Source organism: Micropterus salmoides, unplaced genomic scaffold (genome assembly GCF_014851395.1).
Source record: "Micropterus salmoides isolate LMB-PRFRI ecotype aquatic unplaced genomic scaffold, ASM1485139v1 Ms_hic_scaffold_2, whole genome shotgun sequence".
Classification (NCBI taxonomy): Eukaryota; Metazoa; Chordata; class Actinopteri; order Centrarchiformes; family Centrarchidae; genus Micropterus; species Micropterus salmoides.
This window is the reverse complement of record NW_024041150.1, coordinates 7,467,128-7,479,069: the sequence shown is the minus strand read 5'-3', so window position 1 is coordinate 7,479,069 and position 11,942 is coordinate 7,467,128. Positions and strand designations below refer to the sequence as shown.

Genomic DNA, 11,942 nt, shown 5'->3' with positions numbered 1-11,942 from the left:
GAACAGCCTTTTCTTTTTTGGCGGTTATCCCTGCCCGCCCTTGGTGCTAGGAGATGGACCGGAGCTACATTACTTCAGAGCTACTTAGCTTCTCACATGCATTGCACTTCGCCTCGTAGTTATCTTAAACAAAATGAAGCCACACGTTTGACCATTTACACATCTGACATTAGCCAAACATGCTGGTGTCCCCTTCAACCTCCACAGCACTGTGGCTTGCAAACAAACCCAGGTGCTAGTTGCACTGATGCCTGAGATGAGAAAGATATGAAGCATTTTTGTTGCAATAATAAAAGGTTTGTCAGGTTTAGAAACATGAAACATTAAGCAGAACCGATTTTTTACCCTTAAAGTCCTGACCCCTCTGGACATATGTTAAAGTATCACACACATTTACCTTCCATTGACCCCATACCCAAGAGGCTGGAGGCCCCTAGTGAGATTAGTTACATGGAGCGAGCCACACACGGATTTACACAGATTCCCATAACTGCATTTTTAATCTTTATTCTATCAAATCTTTTTTTTTTTTTTTTTTGGTGTGCTTGCCTCAGGTGTTGAAAACAAGAATTGCTGTCACATTATTTAAACAAGTTAAATGTCTGTTACAGTAATCTAAAGGCATGAATGATCGTCTCCAGTTCGGCCAGTTTTCTGTGTGTCCTCTTCCGCAGAAAGCTCATCCTCTCCCTTGTCCTCTTTTTTAAATCTCTACACCATCAGACTACCCCTTGGTAGTCTGTAGCAGTGTGTTTTTCTCTTTGTCGTAAAAGCATGGACACGGCCCATTTGGTAATTTTCTATACTGACACTGGGCTGGCCCAATCACATCTCAGAGCAGATAGAGATTATTATCAGCCTGTTGCTTTGGCAGGCAAGCCTGTGAGTCCTTAAGCTGCGTTCAAAGAGATAACTGTTGATGTGATTTGGCGCTATATAAATAAAATTGAATTTAAATAAAATGAGGTAAAGAAAGAATAATGATTAATAATTAATAATATAATTAAAAACCTGCTCTTTAATAACCTGATCTCTCAAACAACAGGTTTCACTCTGAAGAATGGAAGATTACTACATTACCAGCAGCTCACAGGACCAAAGCTACGGTTACAGCAGCACCACCTCCAAATACCACATTGACCCTGTAGAAGTGGTGACATGCATAATCGTTGCTGTCGGCCTTCCTCTGACCCTGGTGGCCATCTATGCTCTTTATTCTATGGTATGTACATTCTGACTGAGAGTTATTTATTTCCTGTCTGTGTGGTGTGTCTGTCCTACAGTCTGTCTGTCTGTAAAGGATCTGGATCTGGTTTGGGGGCTAGGTGTCAGGGGGCTGGGACAAAGGCTTGGAATGATCTATAACCTGACAGGAATAATTGACTCCAGAATTCAAATGTCCATGAAGCTGATTGGACCCTAAACACATGCAGTTTCCATGTGTGGCTCCATTCCAGCCTTCTCTTAAACTGTTGAGGTTAAAGAGGTGGTATTCTGCTCATTTTCAGGTTCAAAATCTTATTTAGGGGTTGTACCAGAATAGGTTTACATGGTTTAATTTTCAAAAACCACCATATTTTCACCTCTTTTCACCCTGTGTGCTGTACGCTCTGCTCTTGAGCTACAGAGTGATGCATCTTACTTGTACAAAATCTTTGTTGGGAGTTGCACATGCGCAGTTCCCAGGTAAGGACTACTAGCCAATCAGAAGCAGAGAAGGGCGGGTCGTAAGAAACAAGGTAGTGTGATCCAAATCAAAGGCGCTTCAGACTGAGACCGTAAGCTAGCAGGTGGTAGAAGTTACTCACAAGTCCATGTAACCCACAGGATCTGAGTCAGTGCAGACTGTCACAGCCTCTCTACGCCTCCCCTTGGCTCTGCATTGTGTTTTGGTAGGTGTTGTGTGGTGTCGTATGGAGGGAAGGAGGCACCAGAGGCTGGATTCGGGATTGTGGTTGAGACCTTCACTGCTCTTTATTGCTCCACTGCAACAATCCTCTCTCTGATACACAGCCAATACCTAACAGGGCACGGAAAGTAAACATAAAGCATTTATCTTCTTGCAAAAATAAATCAATCTCTTACTTAAATAATATTTAATTATAATAGAGAAATTAAATGAAGGTTAATGTACAGTCAAATGAAATACATCTCTAAAAAGAGCTTAATATAAAACACAAACTCTAAATGCAAGGTACCGAAAACAGCAAATGCCCCATCGTACATTTATTTTACTGAGATTAAATCACCTAATGGCTTACAGCACACTAGTCAGGTTAACCAAGAGTCACCAACAGCAAGAAACACATGCCGAGTTAACTTTAGACTAGCAGCATTTACCAAGTCTCACAAATGGCATAAAACATACGCAATAATCGCTAAACTCATGCCGCAAGGTAGTTTAGAATGTAAACAAACAGTATCAACGCACAATTTAAGTGGATGACTGGTAGTAGCGCTGATATTTAAAGATTCTTCAGATCGCTATTAACACTGCTTACCCTACAGGAAACGGAACATCCGCCGGAACGTACTTTAAAACTACAGTGTCCTGCAAGGTACAAACTGCACGAACTGCTGGACATACTGGGGAATAGACAGCGCAACAGGAAACCGAGGGGCTTACACAGGCAGCTGCCTTACATCCACAACCACACAACATCATTGTTCCACATCTTACCATCAGGACTAAACATTGAACTGTTGCCGGTGTTTCCATCTATGCTGCCCTGCCGAAAAATGCTACCATAGTGCAAATCGATAGACTCGACTCTACTCGGCCCTGCTCCGTTTTCCATTGCAGGTAGTACCCAGAGATAGTACGTAGCTTGTCGTCATAGCGACGCCACACACAACTGCCGCGGCATAATGTTCAATGCGACACACACCCCAGCGATTCTCACAGCTCTTAAATAGAGTGATCAGATGTCCTGAAAAATCCAGGACAGTCCCGAATTACGAGCAGTTGTCCCGACCCCTTTCCGGTTTGTCCCAAAAATTAGACCTAACATGAGTTTTGATTATAGTCTAATTAAACATTAAATACTGATCGTTGTAGGGTTCTCCTGCTCCAGCAGGGCTTGCAGGTTATCTGGACATTGTGTCAACAGCGTTACAGCCACAAAGTAACACTCGTGCTCTTTTCCCCTTTTTGTTTTCTTGTGGTTAGTGAAAGTTACAGTCGCGAGGACAGGGAAAGTGAAGCTTCAGGCAGCCACGGCGGAGAGACCTGACACGTGCGTTGTGCAGACATAACTTGGAGGCAAGTTCTTTGCCTCCAGTTCTTATTTGTGCGATCCTCCCTGAAATGCTGATTCAAGGAGGAGAGAGGCTCACCTTGCAAACACAAACATGAGGCTCAAACTGCGACTCCAGTCTGGTGCGTCTGTCTGATAAATCCAGCTCATGTGTTTGAGCCAGAATGCTTCATATCTGTGGCTGAAAAACTGCTGCAGAAGCTGCAGGAAATCTGGCCCTTAGTCTTGTTCCTGCACTGATTGGCCAGTGGGTCACATCTGAGATTTCTGTTGGATGAAAAAGTCAGAAATGGCTCTGACTGCAGCTGCTGGGCAGAGCAAGATGACAGATTTGGGAGGAGGTGGACTTCACAACATGTTTCCAACTGCTTGTTGACTTTTACCAATGTTTTCCTGCAGGTGAGAAGAGATCATGTTGCTCCCATCTACGTCATCAACCTCCTCATTAGTGACCTGATTCAGTTCTGCTGTATGATCGTTTGGGTGGCATCAGATGTGTATGGAAAGATATTTCACATCTTCTCATTAATTTACCTCACTTCTCTGATTGCCAGTGTTTGCTTCATGGTCTGCATCTCCCTGGAAAGGTATCTATCTGTCTATCCAGTATGTGTGGAGCTCCTTCTGTGTCTGAACATTATATTAGTTTATAACTCTGAAGCTCCTCAAAGACTTTGTGTCCATCTTGTATTACAGGTATTTGGTCATCGCCCACCCACTGTGGTACCGCTTCAGACGAACCATCAAGACCTCTGTGGTGGTCTGTGTCCTGGTCTGGGTCCTTACTGTTGTCTGTGTTGTCCTTTTATTTTTCTTTCCTGATGTGGTCACACTTATAGGCTTTGCCATCCTCTTCCTCCTTCCCTTCCCTCTGTTAATCTTCTTCCTGGTTGGGACCCTCAAAGCCCTGTCTGCTTCCATCTCGGTCCCCTCTGATGAAAAACGACGAATTGTGGGAATTTTGGTTTTGTTGCTGCTTATTTACACGCTGCCGTTCCTGCCTATCATACTTCATTTTGTGAATTTAAAACACCATGAGAACCTCGCCATCTTGTTTTTCATCTTTGTTAGGTTGAATCCTCTTGCAGACTTGTTCCTGTATGTGTTCATGAGGAAAGGGTTCATAGACAAGCTTTTGGCCTCTGTGTGTTGTTGCATAATTGACAGCAGTCCATCAGTTTTTATTCCATTAGATGATGAGCCAGAACAAAGTCAAATAATAATTTAAACCAGTTGGTGTTCCCAGTTAACTCAGTCAGTAGTCAACAGGCCCCTCGATTGGATGGTTGTGTTCAAATATATTTTCTCTCTCTCTTTAAATAATTATGAAGAAACTGTTTCACAATCTCACAATTTCACATGTGCTGCAGTGAGTGCGTCCTGGCAATTGGACACATCCATCAACCTATAGATGGTTATTTTCATTTCTCCAGCATCTCCAAGTAGAGGAATTTATTTTGTAGGTCCAATCCCTTAACAGGAAGTGATTATGTCACGGGCCAGATATTATTGTTCTAATGGCGACCGCTGATGTAGGCAGAGAAAGAGGGAGAGAGAGAAAGGGGAGGAAACAGGAGGAGAAATGGAGGCCAATAGAAAGGATAGAGACGAGACAGATCCTGTCATCTACTGAGACCATTTCCAATAAGACACCTAACTGTAGAGAACAGGAAGCACTGTTTGGACTCTGCTGTGGGAGAAGTGGCTGCTGGGAAATGTTTTGGTCAACTTGCTCTGGTTCACTGTGATGGCTTCAACACATGGAAATAAAATGTGTTTTATTAGTTTGGAGCTGGAAGTTGATGTCTGTCATTATTCTCCTTTAATCCCAGAAGCAAAGCAGATATTATTTTAGATGAACTGAGCTCATTCTAGCCGCCTCGCTGTCTTCTTCCTAAATCTTTATTTGGACTGTTGTTTGGATGTTTAACACAGGGAGAGCATCTCAACACGTCTTTAGCACTTTGTACTTTTTAAGTGTAATTTCTGCTGTTTTAGTGGTAGGCATGCTGCTGTTTAGGATGGGATTCAGAGCAGCTGTTTTGCAGCAGCTGTTGTGTTTTTGGCAATCTGGAGAAAATCTTAAACCACAGTTTATGTCATTTTCTATGAAACATTTTCTGGAAATCCAATAAAAATCAGTTTGTAGACCAAACTGTGAATGGTTGTCTTTGAGCAACTCAGTGAATTAAAAGCTGACAAATGAAGGTTCAACAAAATCTCTGCTGGTTGACAAATCTCTATTGTCTATATGAACATAAAGCCCAACCTGCTGTTACCAGGGAGGCATCCTGCACTTTCTGAAGTTTTCAGACTTTTTTAGATAAGAATTTGGGGCAGAAATGATAAAGTGTGACAGGGACAGTCACAACAGATCAGACCAACATGTTTCAGTAGAAGTTAGTAAAGTCTACTGTATGTTTCCCCTTTTTAACCTTTAGCTCATTATTAGCTGAGATCCAACAAGAACAAGCAGATTTCCCAAACTGTCAGACTGCTTCTTTAAATACCTTGGCTTTCTGCAGGGGACACTTTGGAAACTACAAACTGCATTTCTGGAAGATAAACTGCTAAAAGCTCAAAGTAATGACTTGATCAGCTGCACAGTGAACACAGTTCAAAACCTTAATTCAGGATTGAGTCATTTCAGTTCCATTCAGAGGACACACATACTGATCAGCTACATCATTATGAACACTGACAGGTGAAGTGAATAACACTGATTTTCTTGTTAGCATGGCACTTGTCAGGGGGTAGGATATACACTGCTCAAAAAAATAAAGGGAACACTTAAACAACACAATGTAACTCCAAGTCAATCACACTCCTGTGAAATCAAACTGTCCACTTAGGAAGCAACACTGATTGACAATTTCATATGCTGTTGTGCAAATGGAAAAGACAACAGGTGGAAATTATAGGCAATTAGCAAGACACCCCCAATAAAGGAGTGGTTCTGCAGGTGGTGACCACAGACCACGTCTCAGTTCTTATGCTTCCTGGCTGATGTTTTGGTCACTTTTGAATGCTGGCGGTGCTTTCACTCTAGTGGTAGCATGAAACGGAGTCTACAACCCACACAAGTGGCTCAGGTAGTGCAGCTCATCCAGGATGGCACTTCACTGTGCTCTTCACAGATGAAAGCAGCTTCACACTGAGCACATGTGACAGACGTGACAGAGTCTGGAGACGCCGTGGAGAACGTTCTGCTGCCTGCAACATCCTCCAGCATGACCGGTTGGCGGTGGGTCAGTAATGGTGTGGGGTGGCATTTCTTTGGGACACAGCCCTCCATGCGCTCGCCAGTGGTAGCCTGACTGCCATTAGGTCCCGAGATGAGATCCTCGGACCCCTTGTGAGACCATATGCTGGTGCGGTTGGCCCTGGGTTCCTCCTAATGTAAGACAATGCTAGACCTCATGTGGCTGGAGTGTGTCAGCAGTTCCTGCAAGAGGAAGGCATTGATGCTATGGACTGGCCCGCCTGTTCCCCAGACCTGAATCCAATTGAGCACATCTGGGACATCATGTCTCGCTCCATCCACCAACGCCACGTTGCACCACAGACTGTCCAGGAGTTGGCGGATGCTTTAGTCCAGGTCTGGGAGGAGATCCCTCAGGAGACCATCCGCCACCTCATCAGGAGCATGGCCAGGCGGTGTAGGGAGGTCATACAGGCACGTGGAGGCCACACACACTACTGAGCCTCATTTTGACTTGTTTTAAGGACATTACATCAAAGTTGGATCGGCCTGTAGTGTGGTTTTCCACTTCGATTTTGAGTGTGACTCCAAATCCAGACCTCCATGGGTTGATAGATTTGATTTCCATTGATAATTTGTGTGATTTTGTTGTCAGCACATTCAACTATGTAAAGAAAGGAGTATTTAATGAGATTATTTCATTCATTCAGATCTAGGATGAGTTATTTTAGTGTTCCCTTTATTTTTTTTGAGCAGTGTATTATAATAATGATAATAATAAACTTTATTTACACAGCACTTAAATCAAAGTTACATACATAGTTAAAAATAAAGAGTAGGGGAGGCAATTGTAACATTTTAAATTTTCCTTAATAACTCAGAAACTACTTGAGATACACTAGTCATCTTTTGATACAAGAAACGCATATATGTGCACTAATTAATAATACAATTGATATATTTTCACTTATAAGAACAAGACTAAAATATTTAATTAAATGCAACAAGTCAGAGTGTATGGGGGCAATTAGTAACACTGAAAAATAAGCCCACTGCATCTCAAGTAAAAGCCTAGGCTACCTCAAAGTAATGACTTTACAGCTAATAATGTTACATAAGAGTTTTTAAATGGTTCAAATTATTTCAGATGTCAGGCTCACTCTGTTCTAACTTCATAAAATTTACAAGTGAACTAGTCATTCTCTTTGCTTTCGCAGGGTCTTATACCATCAACTACTTTAAGTCCACCATAAAGACAAACTGACAAGGAAAGGAACTTTTGCAGACTTAGGCCTATATAATATTCACACTTTCTGTTAAACACATATAAAAACACACTATTTTATACAAAGAATGTTGGCCTATGTTAATTGGTGGTTTGTTTATACTAGAACAAATCCATTTCTTTTAATGCACATTTTAATATGGTTTTACATTTATATTTAGTGAAATATGCTTATTTTGAAAACAGACCAACAAGCTGCTTACATTGGGCCGTGTGGCCGTGTTTCCCCCCGAATTTGCAGCCATGATAAAATCTTGTATGTGTGTGTACTATATAAGCATAGTTTGTTAGTGTTAATTGTTAATCAATAACCTAGAGATAAAAATGTGTGCAAGTTTAGATTTGCAGTCACCTAAACTTCAGACATCCAAAAAGTTACTTTCATACCTCAAAATCAGTATTTTATTTAAAACTTCTGCTGAGGTGAAATGCTCCTGCTCCTGTTCCACAGGCAGAGAGAGAATCCTATTGAGCATGTGCAGATTAAGTATCATCACTCTACCTTGTTTCTGATTGGAGAAATTGATTGGAGAAATCTTTTCTGAAGTGATTTCAAAGATGACACAGATCCTGAGAGGCTTGCAGCCTCAAGTTCTCAGGTAGGGAGTTCCAGAACTGAGGGGCCTCGACTGCAAAATCCTTTAGTCTAGAGCCAGGACTTAGGGTGCTTTCACACATGCGTGATTTAGTTTGGTTGAATCGCACTAGAGTTCTCCTGTGCAGCGCATTACTTGGCTAGTTAGATTGGTAGCGGGGTAGTGTTGGTTGGCTCACCTGTAGGTTGTGATTGGCTTGCGTGCTTGTCGGGGGTTGGGGGCATCAGGTGCGGGCCTGGACTGGGCTGGTGTGCGGCTCTGTCCTGTGTGCATGCTGTGCATCCTGATAATTGTATTTCAGTTCTCTGAGGGGTCTGGCGACTGGTTGTTGGAGGGGTGGGGGACCGGGAAGAAGGGGTTGACGGAGTGGTTTGGGGGTGCGCGCTGGTCCTCTGGATTGTGGTCGTGTTGAGTCCTAGGGGCTGTTGTGGGTTGTGCCAGCTCCAATAGCCTGGTGGTGCTCGGAGGTCTCCCGATTGTGTGGGAACGGTGAGGTGGGGGGGTGGCAGTGGGGCCCCGGCGAGGACGGGGGATTGTTGGACTTTGGGTTGGGGCTGCGCTGACCTGCCTCGGGGGTGTGTGGGGGTCTGGGGCTCGGGGCTTTGGAGCCTCTGGGGCTGGCCCCCCCTAGACCCGTCCTGGGGCTGGGCAGGGTTGTCGCTGACTCTGGGGTGCTGCCGTAGAGGGGCTCTGACTATAAGCCCTGGACTGGAGGGACCTGGTGTCCTCCTGCTTAGGGGGGTGTGGGGGATGGGACTGAATGATGGGGCCAGTCAGGAATCTGGTCCCAGTGAGGAGGACCATTGTAGCCTCCCTATGACCTCCTTCACCTTTCCCCCTTTGGTCATGTCTCACAACATGCACCCCTAGAACTCTGGGGGGTGGGCAGGCTGCAGGGCGTTTGGTGGGTGGGGCTGCTTTATTGCGGCCTTGCCCTTCTTCCTTCCCCACTGGGTGGCAGTGGGGCCCCGGTGAGGACGGGGGATTGTTGGACTTTGGGTTGGGGCTGCGCTGACCTGCCTCGGGGGTGTGTGGGGGTCTGGGGCTCGGGGCTTTGGAGCCTCTGGGGCTGGCCCCCCCTAGACCCGTCCTGGGGCTGGGCAGGGTTGTCGCTGACTCTGGGGTGCTGCCGGTGCTAGAGGGGCTCTTACTATAAGCCCTGGACTGGAGGGACCTGGTGTCCTCCTGCTTAGGGGGGTGGGGGATGGGACTGAATGATGGGGCCAGTCAGGAATCTGGTCCCAGTGAGGAGGACCATTGTAGCCTCCCTATGACCTCCTTCACCTTTCCCCCTTTGGTCATGTCTCACAACATGCACCCCTAGAACTCTGGGGGGTGGGCAGGCTGCAGGGCGTTTGGTGGGTGGGGCTGCTTTATTGCGGCCTTGCCCTTCTTCCTTCCCCACTGGCCGCCCCTCAATTGTAATGACACATTAGACACAGAGGGCTTGGGGGCTGGAGGGGCACGATGGGAGGCGCCACTACCTGACAGTTGTGGGGTGCCTGTGTCACAACTACCCTCCAATTTTAACTGCACCTTAGTTACCACACACCTTATCTTTACTCCACCATACAACACTTCACAACCCATGACATGCATCCAACACAAAGCAATACATTTACAGAGGCAGTCAGAGGGGTTGAAGGAGTGGGGGAAATTCTCATTGGCCTCATGTACTGCCCCTGGAGCCCCGGGCGTCGGGGGTGCTGTGGGGTTGGTGACGGCCTTGCCTGATCTGGGGTGGGCTGGGGGGGTTGGGGATCCCCTGGCGTGGGGGCCCGCTCTTGACCTAAGGATCTGGGGACTCGGGCTTGTGGCTTGTGCTCATTTCTGGTCGGGTGGTGTGTCCCTGGGCCTGGGGGCCCGTTGTCTCCTCTACTTACCTGGGCCCTCTTCGGCAGGGGTGGGGCTCCTGCTGATTCCCCCTGCCAGCTCTCTCACAGTGTGGGCACTTGGGAGTCTCTGGGGCACATGGCCGGTGTTGTCGGGATAGGTTTGGGTGCTCCTCCTTGGGGGTGCTTGACTGGGGAGGCTGGGCCCCGTCCAGGGATGAGACCAGCCTCTGGGGCTGCTGGCACTGCCTGCACTCTGGGGAGGGATGCCTCTGGCTTGGCTGGGGGACTGTTGGCCTGGTTCTCCCACGTTATCGCTCCCTAGCTTCCCGGCACGGCTTTCTGCTGTTCTTCCTGGGGGCTTGGGTACAGCTTCCCCCGGGACATGCGGTCTGGGGTCCTTTGCGCTTTGGGGGGTTGCGGGGTGCCCTGGCTTCTGGGGGTGGGGGCCTCTGGGTGCTGTGCGGGTTGATCCGGTTGTGGTTTGGAGGGCTGCGGTGGGATTGTAGGGCAATTGTCGATGCAACTTGATGCATTGTGCTTTTTCCCTGGGCAGGGTCTCTGAATGGCTGCTGGGCGTTTAGTTTGTGCATGGGAGTCCGGGGGAGGCATTTCCTCATTGGCTTGGAGGGACCAGTTTGCGTCCCTGTTTTGCTTCATTGGCCTTGGATCCATGCTTCCCCATTTCTCTGTCGGACGGTTGTTGGACCCCTCTGGATACTGAGGTATATAGTTAGTTTTTGGGATGTGCAGTGTGGGTGCGGGGCAGGTCTGTGCTCCGGTTTGTTCTGGGCTTGTGCCTGGAGTTCTCGGCCCTTGACAGGTGTACTGGTCTATGTGTGCGTGCCGCGGTCAGTTCGGGCGCTGCTCTTCCGCGGGTTACGCTTCTTGTGTTCCATTGGCATTACATTGTCTTCCGCGTTTGCGTCGCGGTGCATCTGGGAGTCTTTGTTTTTTGATTTATTTATTTTCTTTCTCCCACCCCTATTGTCTACTGGGGTTCTTGCCTGCCTGTTGCTGGGGTAACTGTGGCACAGTCTTGGTATCCCTCTCTCACTAACAACTACATTCTTTAACAGGCTTATGCGCACACACATGTACACACACACATACAGTCACAGACACACACAGTCTCACACATAGACACAAACATACTTAGGTTGTCCCTGGTAGAATTATTCCTTATGCTTTTCTTTCAGTTACTTATTTAAATTAATTATTATTCCAGCTCTCGTGGCTGTGCTGTGTTGCTTATTTAGTGTGCTGGACTGTTTCTTGTTTTCATTGTTCTCTTAGTTGTCTTACTATGTCAGCTGTTTATTGCTGCTGTTCGGCTGGTTGTCTTTTACTATTATTATTTTTTTATTGTTTGTTTTTGTTTGTGTTTGTTGTTGTTTATCTTAATATAAAATGTAAATTTATATTACAGCAATCAAACGCTTGCTATAATTGCTGACCAGCTTTCTGCATGTCTCCAGTGGTATTTTTGCCCATTCATCTTTAGCGATGAGCTCCAACTCTTTCAGGTTGGAGGGTCTCCTTGCCATCACCCTGATCTTTAGCTCCCTCCACAGATGCTCAATGGGATTTAAGTCAGGACTCTGGCTGGACCACTGCAAAACGTTAATGTTTTGTCCGCTAACCATTTCTTCATGGCGTTTGTTGTGTGTTTTGGGTCGTTCTTGTGCTGAAATGTCTACTGGTCCCCAAGGCCAAGTTTCTCTGCAGACTGGCTGATGTTGTTGCTGAGAATGTTGATGTATTGCTCCT

At 46.2% G+C, this 11,942-nt stretch overlaps 1 protein-coding gene across 1 annotated transcript in view; it reads left to right on the top strand.

Annotated features, from left to right (window-relative positions):
* The first annotated feature begins 1,060 nt into the window (after positions 1 to 1,060).
* Positions 1,061 to 11,942, top strand: part of LOC119911304 (G-protein coupled receptor 4-like) — a 33,636-nt gene continuing 22,754 nt past the window's right edge. Inside the window, exons 1-2 of the mRNA XM_038730137.1 lie at positions 1,061 to 1,222; positions 3,657 to 3,844. Of these exons, the coding sequence (XP_038586065.1) occupies positions 1,061 to 1,222; positions 3,657 to 3,844 (350 nt within the window). The remainder of the gene's footprint in view (positions 1,223 to 3,656; positions 3,845 to 11,942) is intronic.